This window comes from Maylandia zebra, linkage group LG17, assembly GCF_041146795.1.
Source record: "Maylandia zebra isolate NMK-2024a linkage group LG17, Mzebra_GT3a, whole genome shotgun sequence".
Lineage (NCBI taxonomy): Eukaryota > Metazoa > Chordata > Actinopteri > Cichliformes > Cichlidae > Maylandia > Maylandia zebra.
This window is the reverse complement of record NC_135183.1, coordinates 40219060-40244700: the sequence shown is the minus strand read 5'-3', so window position 1 is coordinate 40244700 and position 25641 is coordinate 40219060. Positions and strand designations below refer to the sequence as shown.

The following is a 25641-nucleotide window of genomic DNA, read 5'->3' as shown; positions in this document are numbered from 1 at the left end:
AGGGAGAGAGAGTACATCTGTTCTACAGAATGGTCACAAAGATCGAGATGAAGATCAGTTTGACAGACAGACAACATAACATTCGATCATATATTCAGTTATAGTTAACTAATGCATGGAAAAATATGCTACAGCTCAACTGTGTGCTCAGGTACTCAGGTAAACAGCACTATACATCTGTATACATGAATTAGAGGCGGCACATTGATCCAATTATTAATAGTATCGACAACAACACTGGAATTGATACTGGATCGATAGTAGTGCGATAGATACTTTGTTTCTATCTTCTAAATTCACTGAATTATAATTTTTTTGTGAATTAACAAACAGTATGAAAAATGTCTGAATCTTCCTGTGTCTTGTTTATAGCCAACAGCACGTTTAAACAGCCTGAGCTGTGTGTTGGAGACGAAAGGTGTGTTTTCATTGTTATTTATTATTGTAGAATCACAGTGATTTAGTGGTCATTAAGGTGTGCTCGGAATCTGCACACCTGTGATGAGTCATGTCACGTGCTCCCCTACATAAGGTATGTCTGTAGATCAATAGTATTGGTATCGGTCCTGCATTGACTTGGTATCGATACTACAATCAGCTGTACTGGACCCGGTACCATGAATGAATGTGCTGACGTGTAGCGGACGGCGCCATCTGTGACGTAGGCGTTTTCAGGCAAATGTGGGCTTGTTTTCTCCTCCAGCGTACTCCTCGTGTTAGTGAAACAAACACGGGCCATACGGCAGCAGTGGCTACAGTTTACAAGAGAGCAAGACACGCGTGGTAACGTCCCTTTATGTGAGACAATCTATAAAGGAAATTTTAATATGAAAGCCTGGCATGTGTGTAACTACGCGTGACCGCTACACGCGTGACCTCTTCCCGCGGGGAACCCAAATACAATTCACGAGCGCCTCCGAGGAAGGCGGTCGTTGCATTCGAGAGGAAAGATGGCGGCGGCCGTAACAGGAACGCCAGCGCGAGCAGAGAGTGAAATAACAACATGTTCCTCACAGCCTGCTCATACGGCAGCGCCACACCGCGAAGCTTTATCTGCGGAGGACTTCGTGGCGGGTTTCCTGGAGGACAGAGACACCGAGCTGATGTGCCCGAAGACCGTCGGTGAGCTGATGGAACATCTGACCGAGCAGAACAACACGCTGAAGGAGCAGGTGAACGAAAGCATCATATATACAGAAACACAGCGAAGAATGCGTGAGATGCGGTCCTGCTCGCTGTGTCACTAACACCGGGACAGGTGGGAAATGTGGCAACCGAGTCTCCCAGTTAAAGACAAACAAACCAACCCTGTAATTGCTCCCAAAAGGCTGATTGTGTCCATCTGGACGTTTCCGTGGGAGAAACGTTTCGTCATCATCCAGGTGGCGTCTTCAGTCTCAGCTGACTGCAGCTTTATAAACAGGACATTTGCACAATGACCTCACAGCCCACTGAATGAGCTGTGGGCTGCCAGCGTCTGTGTCCTAATCACAGCTCAGTAAAAACGTGCACAAGCCCACATATGAGATTAGTAGTGGTGCAGTTGCGTGGACACTGGCGTGGGAACAGTATGACGGTGCATGTTTCTATATATCTCCATTTTTACACTAAAAATGTAAGACGTAAACAAACAAACGTCTATAACACTGTATTTTTACACATTTCTGTGTCCTCGAGAAACACGTTTGTGCGTTGTTGTGAAGTTTATGCACTTATTAATAGTTAAATTAGATTTATGGTAGAAAGACTGATTGTATAAACCTTGTTTTGAGCTCAGTTATAGCTTTAAATCAAACTGTACTCCTCCAGGCAGCCAGTGGGGGGCGCTGGTATGAGCCACTGCCAGAAGTCAGTGTTTTGATTGTGTTGAGTCTATTCCGGCTCTTTTCTCCCAGCTTTCCAGTCTCAGTGTTGTCAAAACAGACTTGAATGACTTGTTGGATTAAACCCCTGTTGTCTGGTGGCTTTGAACACACCGGCGGGCAGCTTCATTTTCTCCTCAGAAATCTCTAAATATCACTAAAAACTTTGTTTTTCTTCATGTTGGAGTTTGTTAATGCGGTGGTTTGAAGGATTCACACCAACTTCTTCCCAGTAAAGGTTTTAATGGTGATTACAGGAACAGTTGTTGTTGTTTTGGACACTAGAAACACGTTTTTGTTTTATTCATTTAACCTGAGCTCACGTCTCATCTTACCAGACAGAAACTGGTTAGTTGTTACTAAGTTACTGACTCCATTTAATCAGCAGTGAAAATAAGTCACCAGGAGCACATCACTGTTTCAGACAGCCTAACATACACTGTGTCTGTGCTTTCTGGCACTACCTAAAATCATCTTTATTATTATTATGAGTTCTTACAGCAGTGGATCATAATGGGACATGAGCTGTAGTTTTCCAAAGAAATAACAGTTTTGTACATCATGCAGGTCTTTTGTTGTACATTTGTTGATGCCAGGTTTAGCTCTGCTTTTGTAACGGACGGTCACGGCGGGTTGTGGCCTCTCCACGATGTACTCGTGGATGTTTAGAATAGAATAATCCTTTAATTGTGCCACAAGCAGAAATGTGGTTGTAACAGCAACAAGAAAAAAACACACGTACATCAAACAGCGCACAGAACAGAAACATACACAATTTAAAAAATATATATATTTACATCAAGGACAGTAGTTACCAAAAACAGAGTACTGTACAGTTATTACCATTAAATAAAATGAAATACACTTTATTTACAGATAAAATGTATTTCAGATAAGAGGCAAACTCAGCTTATAGTGTGAATCGGATGATGAAATAGTGCAAGTTACAGCATTGATGTAAACCTGTGTTTGTTGGGAGCAGTTCTGATTGTACAGTGTGACAGCTGCAGGGAGGAAGGACCTGCAGAAACGCTCCGTCATGCATCGAGGATGCAGCAGTCTGTCACTGAAGGAGCTCTGCAGCTCAGCATGCATGGGCTGGGAGACTCTGTCCATCAGAGATGTTTTGGCCAGAGTCCTTCTGTCTCCCACCACCTGCACTGGTTTGATGTCTCATCCTGTGGTGCTGACACTCACCAGTTCCCGGCCTCCTTCCTTGTGCTTAGCATACAGCCTCGGGGTGCTGGACTCGGGGTGAAACCCTCCATGCATGGTCAGGAACTTCCTGGTCTTGATGCCTTTGAATAGAATTTGTGCTGTTTGGAATTTCACTAGATCGGCACATTTCAATATTTCAGACTGCAGTAACCTGTAACCTGCAGCGTGGATGATTCAAACTGCGTTTTTTGAAGAGTACAAAGTGAATGTAATGTAGTTTTACAGTTGTGGCCCCAGACCTCTACACAGTAGCTTAAGTAAGGTGAAACCAGTGAACAGTAGAACATGAAGGCATGTTCTGTCTAATACCTGCTTTGCCTTGTTTAGTGTTGCAATGCTTCGTGATACTTTGGAATGAATATATCTTACGTGAGCTCTCAGTTAAGATTTTTTTACCCCCAGAAATTTATTTTACTTTACTTATTTCATTAGTCATGTCCTCCAATAAGTTCTGCAGATCATCACCAGAGCAGAAGATGTTTGTATCATCAGCAAAGAGAACCATTTTTAATACTTTGGACACTTTACAGATGTCGTTAATGTGTAAGTTGAAGAATTTTGGGCCCAAACTGACCCTTGGGGTACACCACAAGCAATGTGCACATAAGGAGCATTTAATTTCACAAACTGCTTCCTGTCACCTAAATAACTCCGGGCCCAATCTAGAGCGACCCCTCTGACACCGTAACGTTCCAGGTTTCTTATTAATATATCAGGATCTATGGAGTCAAATGCCTTTGTCAAGTCTCTGAATGACCCAGACACATATTTCTGATGTATTCTATTGAATCTAATAGTGCCGATGATGTTGATCTGCTTGATCTGAACCCGTACTGACTCTCAGTGAGTAGTTTATGTGTAAATTTCTCCAGTCTGTTTTTAAACAGTTTTTCAAGAACTTTTGAGAATTGAGGTGGTGAAGAGACCGGCCTGTAGTTTGTGAAATGGTGTTTGTTGCCAGATTTGTATAGACTAACTTTTGCTATTTTCATTCTGTCTGGAAATCGACCAGTTTGAAATGATAAATTACAGATGTATGTAAATGGTTTTATAACAGCCTCAATGACTCTTTTAACCACGATCATATCAATCTCATTACAATCCAAAGATTTCTGATTTTTACATTTTTGACAGTTTCAAAAACGTCATTTTCACCGATGGCTGTGAGGAACATAGAATATGGATTTCTGTCTATCGGTGTATCCGGTTTGTCCTGTGCTCTCCCAGGATCAGCGCCTGTTTCTGCTGAATTTGGTGCAGCAGTTACAAAGAGTTCATTGAGACTGTTTGTCACAGCGTCCATATTCTTCATGGTCGTTACAAATGAAATACTTGTAGTTCTTTTGTCCAGCCCCACGTTTTATAACACTGTTCAGTATTTCCCATAGGCTTTTCATATTATTTCTATTTATATCTACTATTATAGTTATTTGTAAGGCAAGGCAAGGCAAGTTTATTTGTATAGCACAATTCAACAACAAGGTGATTCAAAGTGCTTTACAGAGACATTAGAAACAAGAACAAATAAAAAGCATGATTTAAAATTGATTAAAACAAGCAAATAAACTAACTAACTAGTTAACAAACAAATTTGTATTTAATAGATGTTATAAATTTAATTATGATTTTTCTTAAACGGGGACGCTGCACCACTGAAATGCCATTACACATGTCGTTATAGTTATTTATAATGGAAATTAAAAAACTGTTCATGAACGCCCTCGTATGGATGGAAATGCTAACTGTGGCCTGTAAAGTCTGAGATGTAACGTTTGGGGTTTTCAGTTTTTCCTCTTCGTCTGTCGGTGTTGATGTGGCGCTGCTCTCTGAGTGGTGATGCTTTTTGTGATGGCGAGCATAAATGGTTGTGGCCGTGTGATGATGTCACTGGTGCACAAAGCAGCCAGTTTTTATCGTTTAAAATACAAACAACACCCTTACGGTACATTTAGTTGTCCATAGGCCTGCTGTCATCCCCTTCTGCTGCTCTCGTCTTTCTGTTACTCACTCATGTAACTTGCTCATTTACACACAGTTATAGAATTTATTGTTTGTAGAAAGTTCACACAATCATGACGCTCTGAAATCTTCAGTATGAAATGTAAGCAGTTCTGTTTTGCCTTTCAGGTCCTGACTGTGTCCAGTTTGGTGCCTCCTAAAGTTTCAGCAGCTCTGTCTGCTGTCGAGGACGCCAGGTGTTCTCTGGAGGCGCTGCTGCAGAGGGAACAACTTACCTTCAACATCCTGCACAAGGTAGTGACATCACTAAGGACGCCAAAGTACTCCAGTGTCCGGCAGCCTCGCCTCTGTCAGTGCGCCCCAGGGTGGCTGTGGCTACATTGTAGCTGCCATCACCAGTGTGTGAATGTGTGTGTGAATGGGTGGATGACAGGTTGTGTAAAGCGCTTTGGGGTCCTTAGGGACTAGAAAAGCGCTATACAAATACAGGCCATTTACCATTTACTCTTGTCTTGTCTCCCTCCTTGATGGTAGCGCTCCGAGCCTCTTGAGCTTTCCCAGGTGTTTTGGTTGATGTCTGTCAGCTTCATGTCACGTTTCCAAACGTGGAAGTGGAGTTTTGGTCCTCCGACAGCGTGAGCCCTCGCACACCTCGCCATACCCCGTGTCCTTGGGGATGTGACCCGGGTTCATGCATCGCACATGGCCCAGCCATCTGAGTTGACTCTGACTGAGCAGTGCACCCAGACTTGGAGTACTGACTCTCTGCAGTACATTGGTGTTTACCACAATACGTCTAAGATATCAGAGGCTGAAGTTGTTCAGCCTTCTGTCCTGGCTGGCTTACTCGGACCAGGATTCAGTGCCATAGAGGAGTGTGCCAAATATGTAAGCTTGATACCACGCGTGTTCAGCCATGACAGCTGCAGTTTTTGCTATCACTTGTATCTCCAGAGAGAGGGAGTTAGAGATGATGGAAGGTAGGTGAAGGTGTCTACCACCTCAGGATGGACCGGAGTCCAGGGACTCTCCACCATTTGACCTTAGAACTGAAGAAGCTTCTCGGATGAGAGGTGAAACGTCTTCAAGCAACTTAAAGAAGTCCAGACGCTTTTCTTTGCAAGCTCCTTTGACTACGATGACCTGGATGACTGAGAACCTTCACAGACACCATCCTGGATCATGATGCTTCTCTTTTTCGGGCTAAAGGTTAAGGTAAACTTGTTGCAGGCCTCAGACAAAGGGCTGACTAACTGCTGCAAACATGAATGCTGCATCGTCTGCAAACAGCAGCTCGTGAATAAGGGACCTCCCTGACCTTGGTTTTCGAGTGTCCCAAACAGGAGAATCGTTGGTGGGTGCATAGACGCTGAGAAGGTTAGCAGTGCTCGATGATACTGACCAGTGAGGATCCTCTCGGTCCCATCTGTTGGTGTTTCAGTGGCTGTGAGTGAGTTCTTCACAGCCAAGTCCACAGCATGCTGTGTGGGGTTGTGTAATCAGTGATGGAAGCTTAGGTCAGCTAAGCAGCTCTCCGGTGAGCAAGCAGGTCCTCGTTAACGACTGCTAGCATCAACTGAGATCGTCTGCAGTAGTGATGTTTATTATTGAGGGATTTGTATTTATTGTGCTATTTCTTAAATTTGTAAATCTGTCACATATTGTATTGTTAAATAGTCTGTTTCTGTTACTGTACCCACATAATTTCCTTAGGGATTAATAAAGTATGCTGATATTTGTAGTACCATATCACCCTATTAGAGCACTTGGCTCTCGCTCTGCAGACCTACTTGTTGTTCCTAGAGTATTTAAAAGTAGAATGGGAGGCAGAGCCTTCAGTTTTCAGGCCCCTCTTCTGTGGAACCAGCTTCCAGTTTGGATTCGGGAGACAGACACTATCTCTACTTTTAAGATTAGGCTTCAAACTTTCCTTTTTGCTAAAGCATATAGTTAGGGCTGGACCAGGTGACCCTGAATCCTCCCTTAGTTATGCTGCAATAGACGTAGGCTGCCGGGGGATTCCCATGATGCACTGGGTGTTGAATATTGTAGGGTCATTACCTTAAAATATATAAAGTACCCTAAGGCGATGTTGTGATAATGTTGAAATAAAACTGAAAAGAAAAACAAAAAGACATTTTTAAGGAAGGAAAGTAGGAGAAAGTGTGATGTGTGACACGAGCTGAACATCAGTGTCACTGTCTTTGATGAATCCCAGTTCGAGCTTTTTGCTTCAGATTGTCGTGATTAGTGTGGATGAGGGACAACAGTGCGTATACAGCCATGTATACAACTCAGTGAGGCCTCTGTCATTGTTTGGGGCTGCATTAGTGCCAGTAGTGTTTGGGCTTCACTTCCCAATGATCCCAGTTACACTGCCAGTACAGTAAAAGCATAACTGGATAATAAAATGCACAGTAAAACCCAATCAGTCATAGATCGACCTGCAAACACCAGACTGAAGCTGGTGTGACGACCTTTGGGCTTCTTAGTACCAAACATACTTTGTTGAAATGCCACAGTCCACCTGAGTGTTGCTGTGACCACGCCGGCCCCTTTGTGACCAAAGTGGAACCTCTTCATGGCTGCTTTTAGCGACATTACATGCCGATCCTCAGCGCACCGGCTTCTTGAACACGACATCCGTGCGCGTCATGGATGTTCAGCTTGGAAATCTGTTTGGGCCATATTGAAATGTCAGCATCATTGTGACGAACGCTTCCACCACCTTGTTGAATCTGTGACATTTACGGCAGTCCTGAAGTCAAAAGGGGGCCATCTACTGCACTATGGGACGGAAATGAGTCACCGGAGGAAGCATGACTTCAGGCAGTGTTCTGCCGGTGAAGCCTGGGTCGTGCTTTTTCTTTTGTTCCTGTTAACTTAGTTGTTTTGCAGCAGTATATTTGATGCATTAATGCCCACTTACAGCAGTATACAGCATATAGCTTGAGATATTAATAAGTAATGTTTTTATTTGCAGTGTTGTAGCTAAAGTAGAACAATATCCTTCTGTGACTCTGTTAATCTTAGCCAGTTGGTCAACCTACCTACAAGGCCAAATATAAAGAGTCCTGACAAATCTACTTTGACCTAATTCTAACAAATGTCCCTCATAAGTTCCTGTCTCTAGGCGTGTTCTGTAATGATTTAAGCGATCATTGTGTAGTTGCTACCTGTAGGAACACTAAAATCCCTAAATGTAAACCGCGTATCATCTGTAAAAGAAATTTTAAAATATTTAGTGAGCAAGCGTTTCATTATGACTTGTCCATGGTAAACTGGGAAAATTTGAGTCTGATACCAGACATCCATGTGGCTTGGGCTTATTTTAAAGAAATTTTTATGAAGATTTTAAATAAGCATGCACCTGCCAGAAAATTTAGGGTCAAGGGACGGGAGAACCCTTGGTTTTCATAGGAATTATCAGAGTCCATCCATCAGCGCACCGTGGCATGGGCAAAAGCTAGGAAAAACGATTCCCTGACTGACTGGTTAGATTTCAGGAAATTAAGAAACAAATGCACGACACTTATCAAGAAGGCTAAGTCAGAATATTATTTATCTGTTACTACAGGAAACCTCAATAACCCTCAGAAAATTTGGAAAGTAATTAAGGCTCTTCCAAAATTAATTTTAAAAGATTCTGTCCCAGTTTATGACAGAACTGAGGTCTTAAATAGCTTTAACAAGCACTTCGTAGCTACTGTTTTTTTTATTTAACTCTGTTGGAGCAGCCCCCATGACTCCCTGAACAGAACCCCAAACATATTTTGGGGAGCTTTTTGGTTTTTCTCCTTTTTCTGTCCAGGAAGTGCATAAAGCTCTTAAAGCCTTAGATCACAGGAAACCCCCAGGGCCAGACTTAATAGAGCCCTATTTTCTGAAAATAGCAGCTGATTACATTGCACAACCTCTTACGATCCTTTTTAATCTTTCAATCCAAAATAAAGAAATTCCACTTGTTTGGAAGTCTGCTTTTGTTACGTCAATATTAAAAGGAGGCGACCCAGCCATTCTGACTAATTACAGGCCAATATCAAACTTGTGTGTCTTGGCAAAAGTCCTTGAGTCTCTCGTCAGTGAGCAATTAAAAGAGTTCTTGTACTCTAATGAAGTTCTCTCAAAACTGCAATCTGGGTTCAGAAAACAGCATAGTGCTGTCACGGCTGCCACAAAAGTGATAAATGACATACTTGCTCTGGATAAAAAACAGCACTGTGCTTCTCTCTTTATCGACCTGTCAAAAGCTTTCGACACTGTGGATCACGCCATTTTAAAGCATAGGCTTCTTTCTTTGGGGCTGTCTAGACATGTCGTCTCCTGGTTCACTAACTATTTGAGTGACAGGACTCAATGCATTAAATGTGAAAATCTGTGCTCAGAACTTTTGAATATTCACACTGGGGTGCCACAGGGTTCAATTTTAGGACCTCTGCTGTTCATCATGTATATAAATGATTTGGGACAAAATGTGTTCAATGCTAGTATGCATTTTTATGCTGATGACACAGTTATTTATTCCTTTGGCTCAAACCTTGAAAAGGCAATAGAATCTTTGCAGAAAGCTTTTGACGTGGTTCAGCACACACTTCTGGAGCTGAAATTGGTTCTCAATGCTGAAAAGACAAAGCTAATGTTGTTTTCAAACATGAAGAGATTTCCTCAAACTGTCCCCTTGGTGTCCACTCTTGAGGGAAACCTCATAGAAGTGGTGCATACGTATAAATATCTTGGCTTTTTAATTGATGATTCTCTGACCTTTAAACCTCACATAGACAATCTTGTGAAAAAACTCAAACTAAAATTAGGATTTTTCTTTCGAAACAAATTTTGCTTTTCTTTTGAGACAAAAAAGCGTCTTGTAAATGCCACATTTTAATCTGTTTTAGATTATGGTGATCTGCTGTACATGAATGCTTCCGCCCAGTGTCTTCATATGATTGACTCAGTATATCATGCCTCTTTACGGTTTATTACAAACTGTAGGGCCTTGACCCATTGTTGTGATCTGTACGCTCGAGTGGGATGGCCTTCGTTGTCCTCCAGGAGGTTTGTTCACTGGTGCATCTTTATTTATAAGGCCCTGCTTGGACAAATGCCCACCTACATTTGCGATCTGCTCACACGGAGAAGTACTGTTTCTTACAGCCTGCGTTCAAGCGATCTTTTTTTGTTCCATTTGTCAGAACTGAACTGGGAAAGAGGGCTTTTACTTATGCTGCCCCTTTTACATGGAACATGATGCAAAAAGACTGGAAGATAGCAGATCTTATTTCATTAAATGCTTTTAAGTCCAGCTTGAGAGAGCCAGAGAAAAATGTTTTTAAAATGTAATTGTTATTTATAATATGTATGTAACTTTGTAATTTCAACGTGTTGTCGCCTCTTGGCCAGGACTCCCTTGAAAAAGAGGTTTTTAATCTCAATGGGACTTTTCCTGGTTAAATAAAGGTTAATAATAAATAATAATCCATTCACAGTCAGCCTTTTTACCCCAGACCGGGAGAACAGATCTGATTGGAGCAGAACACCAGGTGAGAGGATGATATCTGTGGAGCCGCAGTCAGACCCCACGCAGGTGCAGCGGGTCCTGGTGCACAACGATGCCTGGCCTGGTGGCGAAAGTATGCCGGCAGTTCCTGGAGGATGGAGTTGATCCCACCCCATCCTCACCTGACCTAAATCCAGTAGAACACCTCTGGGAGATTATCTTTATCTATTATCTATCATGTGCTCATGTGAATACTTTAGGCAGCAGAAACCCGCGAAAGACCAGGAGCGAGAAAAAGAACCATCACGGATATGGATTCATGACTTTATCCGACACCACGCGTTTCACCTCAGTCCAGCTCAGGGATGCCCTGGTCCAGATCTGAGAGGAGATTCCCTTGAACACCACCCATCATCTTGCCGTGCCGATGTTGCCGATACATTAACCTCCAAACTGACATCTGAGATGTGTGGCCAGAAGAAGGCCGTTCTAGGAACAGATACGATGCTGTGGCAGATCCTCCTCTGGTACAGGAGCCGAGCTTACAGGACAAATACAGACAAATAAAGTGTGTGTGTGTGAAATGTGACCGATCTGTACAGCATAGAAACCCTAATATCTTTGTACGCTTCTCTGCTGCTGTCCAGCATTGTTGCTATCAAACGGTTTCAGACTGAAATACTGGACGTCTTCAATGTCTGTTTCTCTTTTTTGCAGCACCTACAGGATGCCCAGCCTTGGATGGATAAACTCGAACAAACGTGTAACCAGGTTGACTTTATAGAGAGACACATGAAATACCTAAGATGCCTTCAACACATAGAGGAGCTCAGGTAACACCCTCACTGTTTATGAGCAATTTAAAAACACAAAGCTTTATGCCGTCTTTTAAAGTCCAGATGCTGTGTGCATAAAAACAGAGTGCAATGATTTGTAAGTCCCATAAATCTGTATTTTATTCACAGCAGAAGATCTATTAGATGTTTAAATAAGGAAGGAAAGGAGCCAAGTTCTGCTGATTTTAAATTTGATGGCAGCAAACCTCTAAAGTTGGTACTGGGGCAACAAAAACGGGGAAAAGTGAGCGGCACTGAAACGAGTTTGAATGTTATTAAGTGGCAGCAGGTCTGTAACGTGACAGGATGTAAAAAGATTATCTAAGGAAGGCAGCGTGTCTCAGAACTGCATCAACACAACCTAATACTGCAGAGACTGTTGGATCATTAGATCATCTACAGACGACAATGTCATCGAAAGGTTCTGAGAATCTGCAGAAGTCTGTGTGCAGGGTCAAAAGTCAGTCCTGCATGTTGGGGGCACAGTGTGCCGTTCTCTGTGCCAGAGCTCGTGGAAAACAGACCGAAGCAAACTGTTGTGAAGGTCAGACAAATTGAAATCCTTTCCCCAAAACACAGATGCCCCATCCTTTGAACTGAAGAGGAGACGGGCCATGTGGCTGGTTATCAGCACTCTCTTATCAAGCCACTGATGAGAAATCCCAAAGGTTGAGTCTGTTCATCTGGATGTTTTCAGACGTCTTCAGTCAGCTGAGACTCGAGACGTGACGAAACGTTTCTCCCAATGAAAACGTCCAGATGAGCAGAACCTTTGGCATTTACTTACCTGGATGATTGAGCATGCATCTAGACTCTGATGGTACAGGGCAGCGGTGTCCAAGGCCTCCAGGGCCGGTGTCCTGCAGGTTTCAGATGTGTCCTTGATCCAACACAGCTGATTTAAACGGCTAAATGACTCAACATGTCTTGAAGTTCTCCAGAGGCCTGGTAACGAAATGGTCATTTGATTGAGGCGACCCAGGGTGAGATTTGCACATCATAGCTTATGTTTTTCTGTAACTCGGCAGCCCACCTCTCTGAGTCTCGTTCATGGCCTGTGGTCTTCCTGTTGGTGCCTGCTGTGGTGTAATGAAAGCAGTGACGTGCAGTCTTGTGTTCCAGTGCTACAGTTCAGCAGTGTCTGATGACCAGCAGTGCCTGGGAAGCCATAAGGGCAGTGGATAGCATGGCGGCTCTGGATTATGGACTAAACCAGTCTAGATGTTCTCATCTCCAGAACTTCCTCCAAGCAACTCTTAGCTTCTGGCACAAAATCATGAAGGACCGTCTGACCAGGTGGGAGCCCTCAAAGCTGCTGTGCCTTATTAGACTAAAGACATGGTGACAGGTTAATAATAAATAATAACCAGAACCACATATTTCAGAACATATGGAGCTGCTGCTGCCTCTCCCTGATGGGAGTTTCCAGGCTGCTTCAGTTCAGAAACGCGTTCATGAATCCGACACACGCTCCATCATCAGCTCGTTTGTAAATTTGCTGATGATTCTTTAAAACGAGCTAGCTGTTAATAAGCAAAGATGTCCCCTGACATGTGACCCAAATCCATTTTCTTCTTTCACAGTGATTTTGAGAAGCTGCTGACTCAGCTTCACTGGCCGATCATCTCTCCTCCCACTCAGTCACTGACACCGACGCCCAGCTGTCAGGAGACTGAAGGCCAGCTGGAGCTGCTGGTCGGGCAGCTCCTCGCCCTGCAGACCTCGTATCCTTGTAAATACTCCTAGGATGACTGGAAACTGTCTGCCATGTTTCTCATTTGTGACTTTAAATTGTTGGGAAATGTCCCATCAGCCTCCATATTCATGGAGTTTTGTTAATAAAAAACTGAATGCTCTGCGTTTCTACAGGTGGGCAGGCTTAATGAATTTAATGGTAAATGTATTCGTATAGCACTTTACTCAGTCCCTGAGGACCCCAAAGCACTTTACACCACATCCATTCACACACACATTCACACACTGGTGATGGCAGCTACATTGTAGCCACAGCCACCCTGGGGCGCACTGACAGAGGCGAGGCTGCCGGACACTGGCGCCACTGGGCCCTCTGACCACGTGGCCTGATCACGAACACCTGGCTGTTACTTTGCATGTTTTTATGTGGTTTTTTGTGCATTTTGGCTTCATTTTTGTTAAAGAAAAATGTAATCGGACATGTTTTCATTTGAGGTTAAAATTGACTTAATTTTAATAATTTAACTATTATTTCATTTACCTGATGTAAATGGGTGCACACACACACACACACGCACACACACACACACTAAGTTCTTAACATTATATACATTCCCATGCTTATATTTTGGTGTAACCAAAGAGACCTTTTAATTTCAGACGACCTTGTTTTGGGGACACTGTTTAAAAGTTTAAACATGGTTTGCCGTCTCCACGTGGAGACATGAACAGGAATGTTTGTTCCACCACACGCGTGCAGAGCCGTCTTTATAATAACACATGTTCCCTGCGCACACGTTGCTCTTTAACTGTCTGACAGTGATGATCTGCTGTCTCAGAGGACTTTGGACTCCAGTGAAGCTCTGTCCTCTCCTCAGATGTCCAAACCTGCTCCCCTCTGTCTGCCCATCCAGATCATGTTGTTGCCTCTCAACAAGAGGTTCAAATACCACTTCTATGGGAACCGGCAGACCAACTCTGTCAGTAAGGTGAGAGTTCAGAGGTCACTGAAAACAGCTTTGACCACTGAAACGTTTGGCAGCAACATGTCAAAGTCTGGACGCTGATTAACACAAGAGGGAACAAAGTGTTTGATGTGCGCCGTGATGCAGTGCTGCCACGCTGCCGCGCTCCCGGATCACAGGGTTGCTGTTCTGTCAGTTTAATGTGGGATCGCATTAGCTGTCATGATCAATGTTACAGGGAAGTCATGTTTCTGTGGCTTTATATTGAAATCCTAGTTGTTGATAAGCGTACATATGAGTTACTGAAGGAACCGCTGTTTGATTTCTGGATGATTAATAGATCCAAACCATCCTCTGAACCTTGGCGAGCACGTGGACAGCACCTCACCAAAAGCACAGATGGGGGTGCGGTGCACACTTTTCATTATTTTTAACTCTCGCTTTCAGTTTAACGCTTTGTAACTTTGCTCTTTCACGGCAGCACAAGCTTTAGAGTTGCTCACAGACTGCGTCCACTTGACAACACGCTGCAGGCAGGCGTGGAGCGTACAGCGAGTGCGCTCTGTCTGCTGCACAGTAAATTCCTCCTAATGCGGCCTTGAGCGATCGAGCGCTCCCTGGCTCCGAGGCCGGGTGCTCATCAGCGAGTGAAGTGTCATAACTTCTGCAATAAGCAGCGTGTTATTGATGCTGGGGGGCGATGGGGCCTCGAATCCATTCAGGACGTCTCCTGCAAGAGTAAAGCATAGCTTACGAAAAGATTCAAGAAGAGGCTGAAAATTTCGCTCCTACATAGTTTCCTTAGGGATTGATAAAGTATCCTGATTCTGAAAAGGATTAACACGGAGTATTCAGAGCTGAGCCGTCGCTCTGAGAGGCGATGTCAGTAATCGTATGTACGTATGCTAAGGTTATGTGTTGTTTGGTAACACGTGTAATTACGCTGCTGTGGGTCATGTGCTGATGATGATGATCAGCTCCAGGGCATCCCCTCGTCCTCACCAGTGGGTTCAGTTGTTGTTGTGCATGTTTTTCTTTACTTGGAAGCGTTCAGAGGATGTTTGTTAGATTCTGAGTAGCAGTCTGTGCTTCTGTCATGGTTCAAACTGTCTGCTCCTGTGGTCACAGTCGTCATTGTTAGCAGGTCATCTGTAGAGTATTTTTGCAGTTGCATCCTCCTGCTGAGAAACTGGGTGCTGTTTGGAACAGGAATACTTGAGCCCTCTGTCATGGCTGCATAAACTTACCCTGTGAAATTACTTTAATCCAGGCTGTTATTTAGTCCTGTGTTTTCTACAAGAACAAGCCGTATCAGAGAGACTAGCTTTGTGACTGTCATCACAATCCAAAATAAACTTCTTTGTGTATTTTCAGCCAGAATGGTACCTCACACAGGTTCTCATGTGGATGGGAAACAACTCCACCTTCATGGAGGAAACGATCCAGCCGATCTTGGACCGAGGAGGGGTAACTCTAAGTGCCAAGGTATGCTTTCTGTTACTATGCTATAATTCACTCATTCCTAAAGTGTGGGCATAAAAGTGACTATAGGTGGACTGTAGGAGGATATTTGAAGTAAGAACTGTTTCAGCTAACTGAAATAATCGATGCTTATAAGATTCAAACACGGCTCATTAAACTGTAACACAGTAAACATTTGATTGGAGCTCAGGGCAGTTTGGGCAGTTTCTATTTCAGCGACGCCACAGAGAAGACTGACGTCAAACCTCAGAGGCAGATTTAATATTTATTACAACTTATTATTGTACAAGAGCACTACAATGTTTTCCCACCCTCTGCTGAGCAGCTTACAGGGAAGCCTCATGCAAACTCGTTGTTTCCTGAAACTGAGCAGTACCTTTGTGTTCGTGTAGGTGGAGCTGTGTCGAGGCCTGTTGTCTCTAGTCCAAGAGAAAGTGACCAGTGATGCTTCTAAGCTGCTGTATGATGATGTGCTCTTCTGTCACTTGGTGGAGGAGGTGCTGCAATTTGAGAAGGAGCTGAGAAGCAACCATTCCTACCCAGCAGAGCTGCCTGGTGTGCTTCACCTCCTTCTCGAGGATGCAGTCCTACAGAAGTGGCTCACTATGGAAAAGAAGAGTGAGTTTTTAAGGACGATTTGGTCTTTGCTGCTCCAAATGAGACCACGTTTTTCTTGGTCTCATTTGTTATGCTGTTATTTCAATATTAAATGAGCTAAACTCAGATTTTGTTTGAATGAGCTCCACCTGCTACATCACTCCAATCAGTGGAAAGTGACTGCTTTGCTAACCCCGAGTATACGTGTCGCACACCATATAAATGAGTCAGTCACAGAGGAGGTGACGTTCTTGCATCATTCACCTCTTTGACACCGTGAACTCTTTGGTCAATATGCGAAACAAATCTTACTGTGATGCTGTTAAGTCTTCATCCTGAAGCAGTTTGGACCACGTGTTTGGTTTGCAGCTGTAAAAACCCAAACTGCAGTGAATTACAGTCAAACATGAAGGACACGGTCTAATATTGCTGAGATCTTACTGAGATTGATGAAACATTAATGCTGCTCATCGACGGCGTAATGACGGTCATGCAGGGTGAAGTTTCTAACAGTAGTAGACTCTCACTGTCTCCCAGTGACACTAGGTTACTAAACAGTTTCTCAAAATTACTGTTAATGTTACAGCAAAGACTTAGCAATGCTGCATGATCCACTCCAGAGAAGTCGATTCACTCTTTTGGAGGATTTGCATTAAGTCCTAGCATCCGTTGCAGTGACGTGCCTGGTTATTCTTTAACACGGCCTTAGACTAAATGTCATTATAACAGCAAAAACACTCAGGAGCGCATTTAGTCAACAGGACGTCCTGGACCACTTTGTTGAATTCAGATTACCTTATATTGTAGCATAAAGGCCCTGCAGTCCTTCCAGATCATCCTGAATAATGTGACAGATTGTTTCTTTAAACTACATGTGGCTGTTCTTCGCTGTTACTGTTGCTCGTAAGATTTCATTTCATACGATAGCCTGCATTGCAATCTCATCGTCTCCAAGTTTGATCAGTAACTGACACAAATGTTTCTCTGTACATACAGTGGCAGTGGAAAAGATGGATGCCATGCTCTCGGCTGAAAGAGCCTGGAGCTCTCAGTATAAGGACATCAGTGATATGGATGATCTGAAGGCTCCAGACTGTGCGGAGACTTTCATGACTCTGCTGCAGGTTATTACTGGTAAGATTTGAGTATCGTTGTCTGCTTTAGGTTAGCTTGAGCTGTTTTGTTATGTTTAATAATATTCTAACTTATGTATAACACCATTTCACCAAAGAGCAAGAGGTGAGGTAAGGAAATGATCTTTGTTGTAAACTGCTTTATGGAAATAAATTCTATGCCGTTGGAAAGCCTGTTTTATCTTTCTTTAAATGGTGCCATGATGTAGTGAAAATGCGTTTGTGGGTTGAGTAGCAGAGTATGTTTGTCGCACCCATGAGAAACTTGCCAAATCTTCTGTGCCAACACCAAACAACTTTTTCTGCTGTTGACTCGTTTGGTCTCAGTTATTTGATTGGATGGTTGAAGTCTGAAGAAACGACATGCTGGAAACTGAACATTCATTTAACAAACAGGAGCTTCAGTAGCACCTGGAAGAACTATGTTTGTTTGTTTAGAGAAGTAAATGTGAGGCTTTTCAATCTCAGTACGCTTACAGGTCGCACTTACAGGTAAGTTATTACCACTAATAGGTTCTTTGTAATAAGCATAAATACAAACAGCCTGCGAGCTGCAGTGGTTTGTATCATATCTATCTAATAGACTCCAGTTTGTGCATGTAAATGGAGAGTCCTCTTCACACACTGAGGTTAATTATGGAGTTCCACAGGGTTCAGTGCTAGGACCAATTCTGTTTACATTATACATGCTTCCCTTAGGCAGCATCATTAGAAGACATAGCATACATTTACACTGCTATGCTGATGACACCCAGCTCTATCTGTCCATGAAGCCAGATAACACACACCAATGAGTTAAACTGCAGGAATGTCTTAAAGACATAAAGACCTGGATGGCCGCTAACTTTCTGCTTCTTAATTCAGATCAAACTGAGGTTATTGTACTCGGCCCTGAAAATCTTAGAAATATGGTATCTAACCAGATTCTTCCTCTGGATGGCATTACCTTGGCCTCCAGTAACACTGTGAGGAACCTTGGAGTCATTTTTGACCAGGACATGTCCTTCAAAGCACATATTAAACAAAGTAAGACTGCTTTCTTCCATTTGCGCAACATCTCTAAAATTAGAAATATCCTGTCTCAGAGTGACGCTGAAAAACTAGTTCATGCATTTATTACTTCCAGGCTGGACGACTGTAATTCATTATTATCAGGAAGTCCTAAAAACTCCCTGAAAAGCCTTCAGCTGATCCAAAATGCTGCAGCAAGAGTCCTGACAGGGACTAGAAAGAGAGAGCAGATTTCTCCTGTTTTGGCTTCCTGTTAAATCCAGAATGATCAGGCCCCGCCCCTCCCTGAGCCCGGTTCTGTCGGAGGTTTCTTCCTGTTAAAGGGAGTTTTTCCTTCCCACTGTCGCCAAAGTGCTGATCATAGGGGGTCATATGATTGTTGGGTTTTCCTGAATCTATTATTGTACGATCTACTGTACAACATAAAGCGCCCTGAGGCGACTGTTGTTGTGATTTGGCGCTATTATGCGGTTATTAATTTATTTGCATAGTATTAACTTTCCCCTGTTACCGTACTATTACCACTTTATTACAGAGCTGTAATAGAAAGTGCGGCCCACTTATAAAGAGTCAAGCATGGTTGTAGCATCAAACTCTTACCAGTGATACTGGTGCAAACGATTATACTGGTAAATCAACTTCATCGGGTGAAGAAGGAATCAAAAAATAACGATACGAGCTGTGTTTGGAAGGGATAAAAAATAGTTTATAAAATATCTTATTTCCTGTTACTGCATATAAACATTTTTTGAATAATTTTATTTCTGTTGTCCCTCCATACTTAGAGCGGTACCGGACCTTACCTTGTCCTTCTGCACAACTGAAATTTTTGGAGCTGCAGAAAGAACTCGTGGATGACTTTCGTATACGACTCACTCAGGTAACATTCAGATTCAAAACAACAGCTGACAAAATGAGATGACAGATCAGGGAATTAGGTTAGCTCTCCATCATCTGCTCCAAATCAGTGAACAAAATCCTCTTTTTACCCAGAGACAGTAATCACTCACAGTCATAGTGGATGAAGTGTGATGTCCATCCACTGCTGGGCTATCAGGCACGTTCTTCCTTAGTGCAGTCCAGTTTAGTTGCATCCAGGTGACCACAGCTCTGAGCACCCACTCATGTGCACACGTTTCATAGTCTTTGTTAACCCCTTTAAGCACCAGATGGGCAAAACGTACGGGCATTAAAAAACACAATGTTTACCTCTTTGTTGATCTTATTATCTAAGCCTAAATGCAGAAGCAGTCCCGGTCTGGAGCATTTAGGTGTGTTATGGTCACAGTAGTATTGTCTCTCCTCATCAGTCTGGGAAAGGTTTTATGGCTATTTCAGAAACAGTTTTAAGTTCCAGTCAGTTTTTAAATGTTTTTCTGTTCGTTTCCCTTCTAGGTGATGAAGGAGGAGTCTCGCTGCCCACTGGGTGTCCGTTATTGTGCCATCCTCAATGCTGTCAACTACATTTCCACCATACTGGGAGACTGGGGAAACGATGTGGTGGGTGTTCTCTTTCAAACCTTCCTCCGTATCTCACTAGAAGTAGCAGTGACCAATCATGGAAGCGTCACTACCAGCTTGTCTGTCCAAGATGGACCAATCACTTCCAGGACACAGGGTCCCCTTGACCCCCTTATAAGAGCCCCAGGCCCCAAACCAGCCATCCTCGCTTTCTTTTCCATGAGCTCCTCAGTCTGTTCAACTTAATCTGTTCAATGATGCTGCCGTCAAGGTAGAACTTGTTTTTCTGGTTCTCAAGAACATCTGTTATGCTGTGATTCGTCGAGCTGATATATTGTTGTAATAGTGGGTGTTGTGTTACTGCTATCTGCGTGTTACAAAACGAGCTCGTCAAGTAGCTTCTGGTTTTGTGGCTATTGCTAGCTGCCAAAGCGAAGGTTTAGTACATACAGCCGCTGGATCCTCTCAGATGAACCCCAGTGGGGTAAGGTTAAGGGTGTCGTGTTTCGCCCTTGCCCAGCTGCGTGCAGACTAACCATCTCAGCTATGACCCCCATCCCCTCTGCGTTGCCTAAATGGGCTTCAAGCACGCACAGGCATTGCAAGCAGACCCCGACTCCTGCAAACACTCCCACGTAATGCCCAGCAGAATCTGGGAGCAGCATTTGCAAGTGGCTGTGACCCCAAAGCCGATCCCTTCCTTCGCGTCACTGCAGCAAAGCCCAGTGGCGAATCCAGCTCAGCTGCTGCATGCTGGGGTCCCCCGAGGACCATGTCCCCCCAGAGGATCAACTTCCTCTCTTCAACCAGCTCTTCAACTTTGGGGAGAAGCACGGAGAAGATGAAGAGAAGGGTGTTAACATGGATATCCTTGTAGATGAAAATGAGGAGGATGCCATTCCTCCTGCCCAGGTGTCGCGGCCTGGCATCGCCATCGGCGGGGAAACTCACCCCTCCCCATGTCCGCTGTCCTGGCATGCATGAAGGAGCCGAGGCGTTACTGGGATAAGCCCTTTCACCATCAAGGGTCACTCTGGCCTGGAGATTGCTGACTGAGATTTTGGGGCTCACCGAACACCCAGCGATCAAGCATTAGATGGTTTCAGCTTCATCTGCACCGATGTGCCACACTCATGTCGGTGGGACTAACCTTCTCAGGTAAGATGGAGCGTTTCACAGCCTCCATGGTACCAAAAGGTGTATGGTCAGCCTGCGCTCAGCCTCCCAAACTGAGGACACGTGTATCGTCACTGATCTTATTCTCCAGGTCTCTCTGGGTGCAGCGCAAAGCTGTGGCCACGTCAGACCCAGCTGTTTAGGACTGAGCCTGGCCGGGACACATTGGTCAAGGTGCCGGGCCAATGTGGCCCTCGCCCTGGAGACTATCCTGGGCTTGGCTCCAGGGTAGGACCCAGGTACCCCATTCCTGTAGGGTGCACTGGACTGTTCTGCTACTTGAGGGTTCTGTGAATTGCTTTTTGGTCCTGGGTGTGGGGGCCATCTGCCATGGGAGACCCTACCAGAGGCAAATTTCTCCAGACAACATAGTCCCGTGATCACTGGGACACACAAATCCCTCCATTCATGCAGGGATGCCCAAAAAGTAAATCTTTAGAAGATCGTGCTGCATTGACCTGTTGCAGCTGAGCCAATGAGTGATATTTAAGATTTTATAATTCTGGTTCTTTTCCTTTCTTCAGTTTTTCCTACAGTTGCAGCAGACAGCGGTCTCACTCGGTGAAGAAGCTGTACCCGGAGGCCTGGGCATCATGGAGATGGGTCGTCTGGCTTCTCTCGAGGGCTCTCTGTTTGACGGTCTCTTAGCGTTGCTGGATCGTTTAAAAGGAGATATGCTGGGAAGACTGCTGGATTTTCTCATGAGAGAAATAAAAGAAAAAGCCAAACCATATTGCCAAGAAAGGTGAGAATTACCTGTTGACGACAGGCTAATTCTTTGTATTGTTTTACACAATTTAAATCAAGTTTTAGCTTTCAGACATCTGTGTAGCTTTAGACTAACGGGACAGCAGTCCAGAGGCTTCACAACCACAACCTGGTTTAAAGATTTATTTTTGTGCATTAAAGTAATCCAGCGACAGTTTGTGTCAAACAATTACTGTTTGCTTTCCAAATCGTAAATGTATACATTAAACGAGGGCTTATGTTGTTTCACAGTAACTGCAGGACGCTTCGTCCTTCTGCTTCCAAACAGTCAAAAGTCATTTAATATAATTCCATACATCAGTTGTAATGCTTTTAACAAATGAAACTTGCTACGTAGATCTACAACAGTACGATGAAGCTTAAAATTTATATCGTAGTATCACTGAAGGTGACGAGCCTGACAGCTGAAGGCGCTGCCTCTCATACTACTTTTAAATATCCTGGAAGTAGACCAGCAATCTGAGAGTGAAGTGCTCTGTTGCTGTGTTATGGTACTGTGTTAACAGGGAGCCAATACAGGAGAAATCTGCTCTCTCTTTCTAGTCCCTGTCAGGACTCTTGCTGCAGCATTTTGGATCAGCTGAAGGCTTTTCAGGGAGTTTTTAGGACTTCCTGATAATAATGAATCACAGTCGTCCAGCCTGGAAGTAATAAGTAGTAAGAGTAAGCATCTGGTTATTTTTCTAATATTTTTAGGTCAAAATAACAATAACGTCAGTTTGATCTGAATGTGTCAGCAAGAAAACAGAAATACCAGGTGAACCACGCGAAATCTGACAGTGAAACAGGTGAGACTCATTACAATGTTGCAAAATAAGGAGGCGCCACCTTGTGGTGTCATCCAGCACTGCAGCATATTTACCTGGCCAGGTTATATTCCCCCCCCACCTTTACAAGAGCTCGTAAATAACTACAGATAACACATGTTTGTGTCTGACAGAAGGAAAAATAATAATAGTTACTGTTGTTGTATAAAGTTAAAAGCCTGAAATGCTCGCGGGCCTGTGCCAGCGTTGGCTGTATTTACACTGTGGGGCTTTGCAGGACAACACTAATAAAAACTTCACATTATTTCTATTATTCAGATACATCATCAAAATAAAGTGACATCATATTTCTTATTTTTATAAAATTACATTCAATCTGTTGTTTTGATCATTATTTTTATTTATTATCGTTTCTTGAGTCCTTTTAATATTTTTTCTGCCACTAAGAAATATAACAAAGTCCCACATTACAGAGTTTCATTAAGTTTTTAGCTGTTACTCTGTTCTTCACTTAGGTGGTTGTCCCTGCCGTCACAACAAGACCAGTCCACCATGTCCCTGTCCAGTACAGCATGTCCCATGATGCTGTGCGTTAGGGACAGACTGTTGAACCTTCATCAGGTGCTTGGCTTTTCTCTGTTTCACCTGGCCTGGCAGGGCCTGGCGGAAAGACTCGACAACTTTCTCTACCAAGACGTAAGCAGTCAGTGCTCACTAAACCCACCTCACTGTTATTGTCCTTGATTTGTGTCAGAGCGTGCAAACAATAAACGTCTGCTCAGTGTGGAAGTGTGATGGAAGAGTGAAAACTGCTGAAGGTTCCCACCAAACGCTGCAGGCTGCTCTTTGCATTGGTTTATTTAATAAGAATAATGTTTACTTTATTGATCCCCGTGGGACCCGTTCACTCAGTGAAGCAGTGGGCAGTCACTAAGCAGGCGCCCAGGAGCAGTGTGCAGGGACCTCGCTCAGTGGCACCTCAGGGTAGCTGTTCGGTGGATTCGAACCCCCGACCTTCTGATCATGAGGTGACCAGTCTACCTACTGAGCTATCGCTGCCATGACGCCGCGTGTTGAATATATCGGTTGAATGTTGACATTTTTCCCTGCTGTGAATTTTTTGTTTCATATGTCAAAATATTTTTTATATATGTTTGAAAGATGTTCTTTTGAGCCACTTTCAGGCCATTTTTTCCCACATTGAACATGAATATTTCAAAAACAATGAAATATTAAATGCTCACCCTTTCTTGGCTCTGGTCTGTTTTTGGGACCAACACATTTAAAGATCTCTGAAAATTTGCCAGTTAAAAATTTAAAGAGAAAAAAAATGTGTTTAGTGACGTCTCTGAACGATATGGAGTTACACTGTAAAAGACTGTAGAATACTTTAAGTTGTTCCCTGTCCAGACATTTGCTCCTAAATAAAAACAACAAACAAAAATATTTTTGAAACCAAACTAAATGTAACCTTTCAGTTTGACTTCACAGTAAATACACTTGATGTTCTGTCAGTTTTGTAGTGCTGAGCTTCCAGCACAAACGTGTCTCAGTGTATAACTTTATTCCTCTGGCAGGTGATCCTCTGTAACAACTTCAGTGATGGTGGAGCAGCTCAGCTTCAGTTTGACATGACCCGGAATCTGTTTCCTCTCTTTGGTCACTACTGCAAAAAACCAGAGAACTTCTTTAAGCAGTAAGTGTGTGTCTGTGCGTGCGTGTGCGTTTGTGTGTGCGCGGGGTAGGGGAACAAGAAGCCCTGGGTACCACAGAGTACAGGAAACAAATGCTACGGCAAATGGACGCCATCGTAACCGATACTGAGTTATCAGTCACGATGTCTGCGTCATACAGAAGTTTACAACTGTTCAAAATCACATTACATATATGCAAGATTATATAACAGATCAAGACGTCTTTATCCCAGATTTGTTGCAAAAATACAGAGAACAAACACAACAGCAGGAACCAGTAATGACTGTAGACAAACATAGCTGGTGTGGGGGGATCTGGGCACCTCTGCTTGGGCCGCTGCCCCCCACAGACACAGATAAGACGTCCATGTCATGAAGCCTTCATGCTTAAGAAACACTGCTGTGACCTAAGAGCGCATGTCAAAGGTGTAACTCATATTTGAAATGATATATTTTGTCCATCTGCTCTCTTTCTGCAGTGTAAAGGAGGCATGTATCATCTTGTGCCTTAATGTGGGCTCTGCTATTCTGCTGAGGTCTCTCATAAAAGAGTCTGACATGACCAGAGACTGTGCAGGTACGGGAGATCCTCCACCCGAGTCGGCGCTGAACGAGCTCGGTGTTTTCTGTTTGGCGCCGTGTGACGTGTTGATTCTCCTCTCTCTGAGAACCTCGTGGTTTCCCTCCTGATCAGTTTACTCTTTCTTTTGGTCATTAGCATTTATGTTCCTCGTAGCTTTCAGAGTTGGTCACATGATGTTCAGTAAGTTTGTCATTATTCGTTTCATCTGTTCTTTCATGGGGTATTTAATGGCTATGACATGAGATGACCCAAGTACACAACAACTGTATAAATAAACCCAAGTTGTGTAAAACAGTTCTTTCGTTGTTTTTGTGAGAGAGACACACACACACACACACACACACACACACACTCTCTCTCTCTCTGTTTCTAAATGAAGGTGTTTATTATTAAAGGAAAGAAAAATCTGTGTCGCTCCCTCTTGCAACATAAATCAACTGTGGTGCATCACATCTTTGGGAAAGCAGAGATCAGTTTCTCTGACCACACCCACGCCTGGCCACACCCACTCCTGACCACACCCACACCTGTTCTCAGTCAGCAGATCATTTAAATAGAGCCTGCCTGACAAAGTGGAGTAGACCAAAGGATCCTCCAAACATCATGCGGTCATTGAAGGAAAATCAGGAACAAAATAGAAACAAAGTAATCAAGATCTCGCCGTCTGGAAAAAGTTATAAATCCATTTCTAAATCTCGGGTCTCCAGCGAACCACAGTGAGAGTCATTCACCGCGAATGGAAAAAACCTTCCCAGGAGTGGCTGCTGAGCCTAAGAGCACAGCGACAACTCGTCCAATAGATCACAAAACACCCCAGAACAACATCCACAGAACTGCCGGCCTCTGTTAAAGTCAGTGTTCACGGCTCCATCATAAGAAACTGGACAAAAGTGTCCTGCATGGCAGAGCTCCAAGATAAAAACCACTGCTGAGCAACAGG

The 25641-nt window shown here is 43.6% G+C and overlaps 1 protein-coding gene across 4 annotated transcripts; it reads left to right on the top strand.

Moving 5' to 3' along the window:
* The first annotated feature begins 468 nt into the window (after positions 1 to 468).
* On the top strand, positions 469 to 24995 carry rint1 (RAD50 interactor 1). 4 transcript variants are annotated; one of them, XM_076875582.1, is made up of 15 exons: positions 469 to 532; positions 5208 to 5333; positions 11251 to 11366; positions 12492 to 12665; positions 12953 to 13093; positions 13885 to 14053; positions 15404 to 15514; positions 15904 to 16129; positions 17105 to 17242; positions 19038 to 19132; positions 19648 to 19752; positions 21414 to 21634; positions 22940 to 23120; positions 24002 to 24120; positions 24598 to 24995. In XM_076875582.1, the coding sequence occupies exons 1-15, from the start codon at positions 509 to 511 to the stop codon at positions 24806 to 24808; spliced, it is 2157 nt and encodes a 718-aa protein (XP_076731697.1). In that variant the 5' UTR covers positions 469 to 508; the 3' UTR covers positions 24809 to 24995. The 4 variants fall into 4 exon arrangements, with proteins under 4 accessions (XP_076731697.1, XP_004573143.1, XP_076731698.1 ...); XM_004573086.6 differs by lacking the exon at positions 469 to 532 and adding an exon at positions 792 to 1172; XM_076875583.1 differs by lacking the exons at positions 469 to 532; positions 11251 to 11366; positions 12492 to 12665; positions 12953 to 13093; positions 13885 to 14053 and adding an exon at positions 793 to 1172.
* The last annotated feature ends 646 nt before the right edge of the window (positions 24996 to 25641 follow it).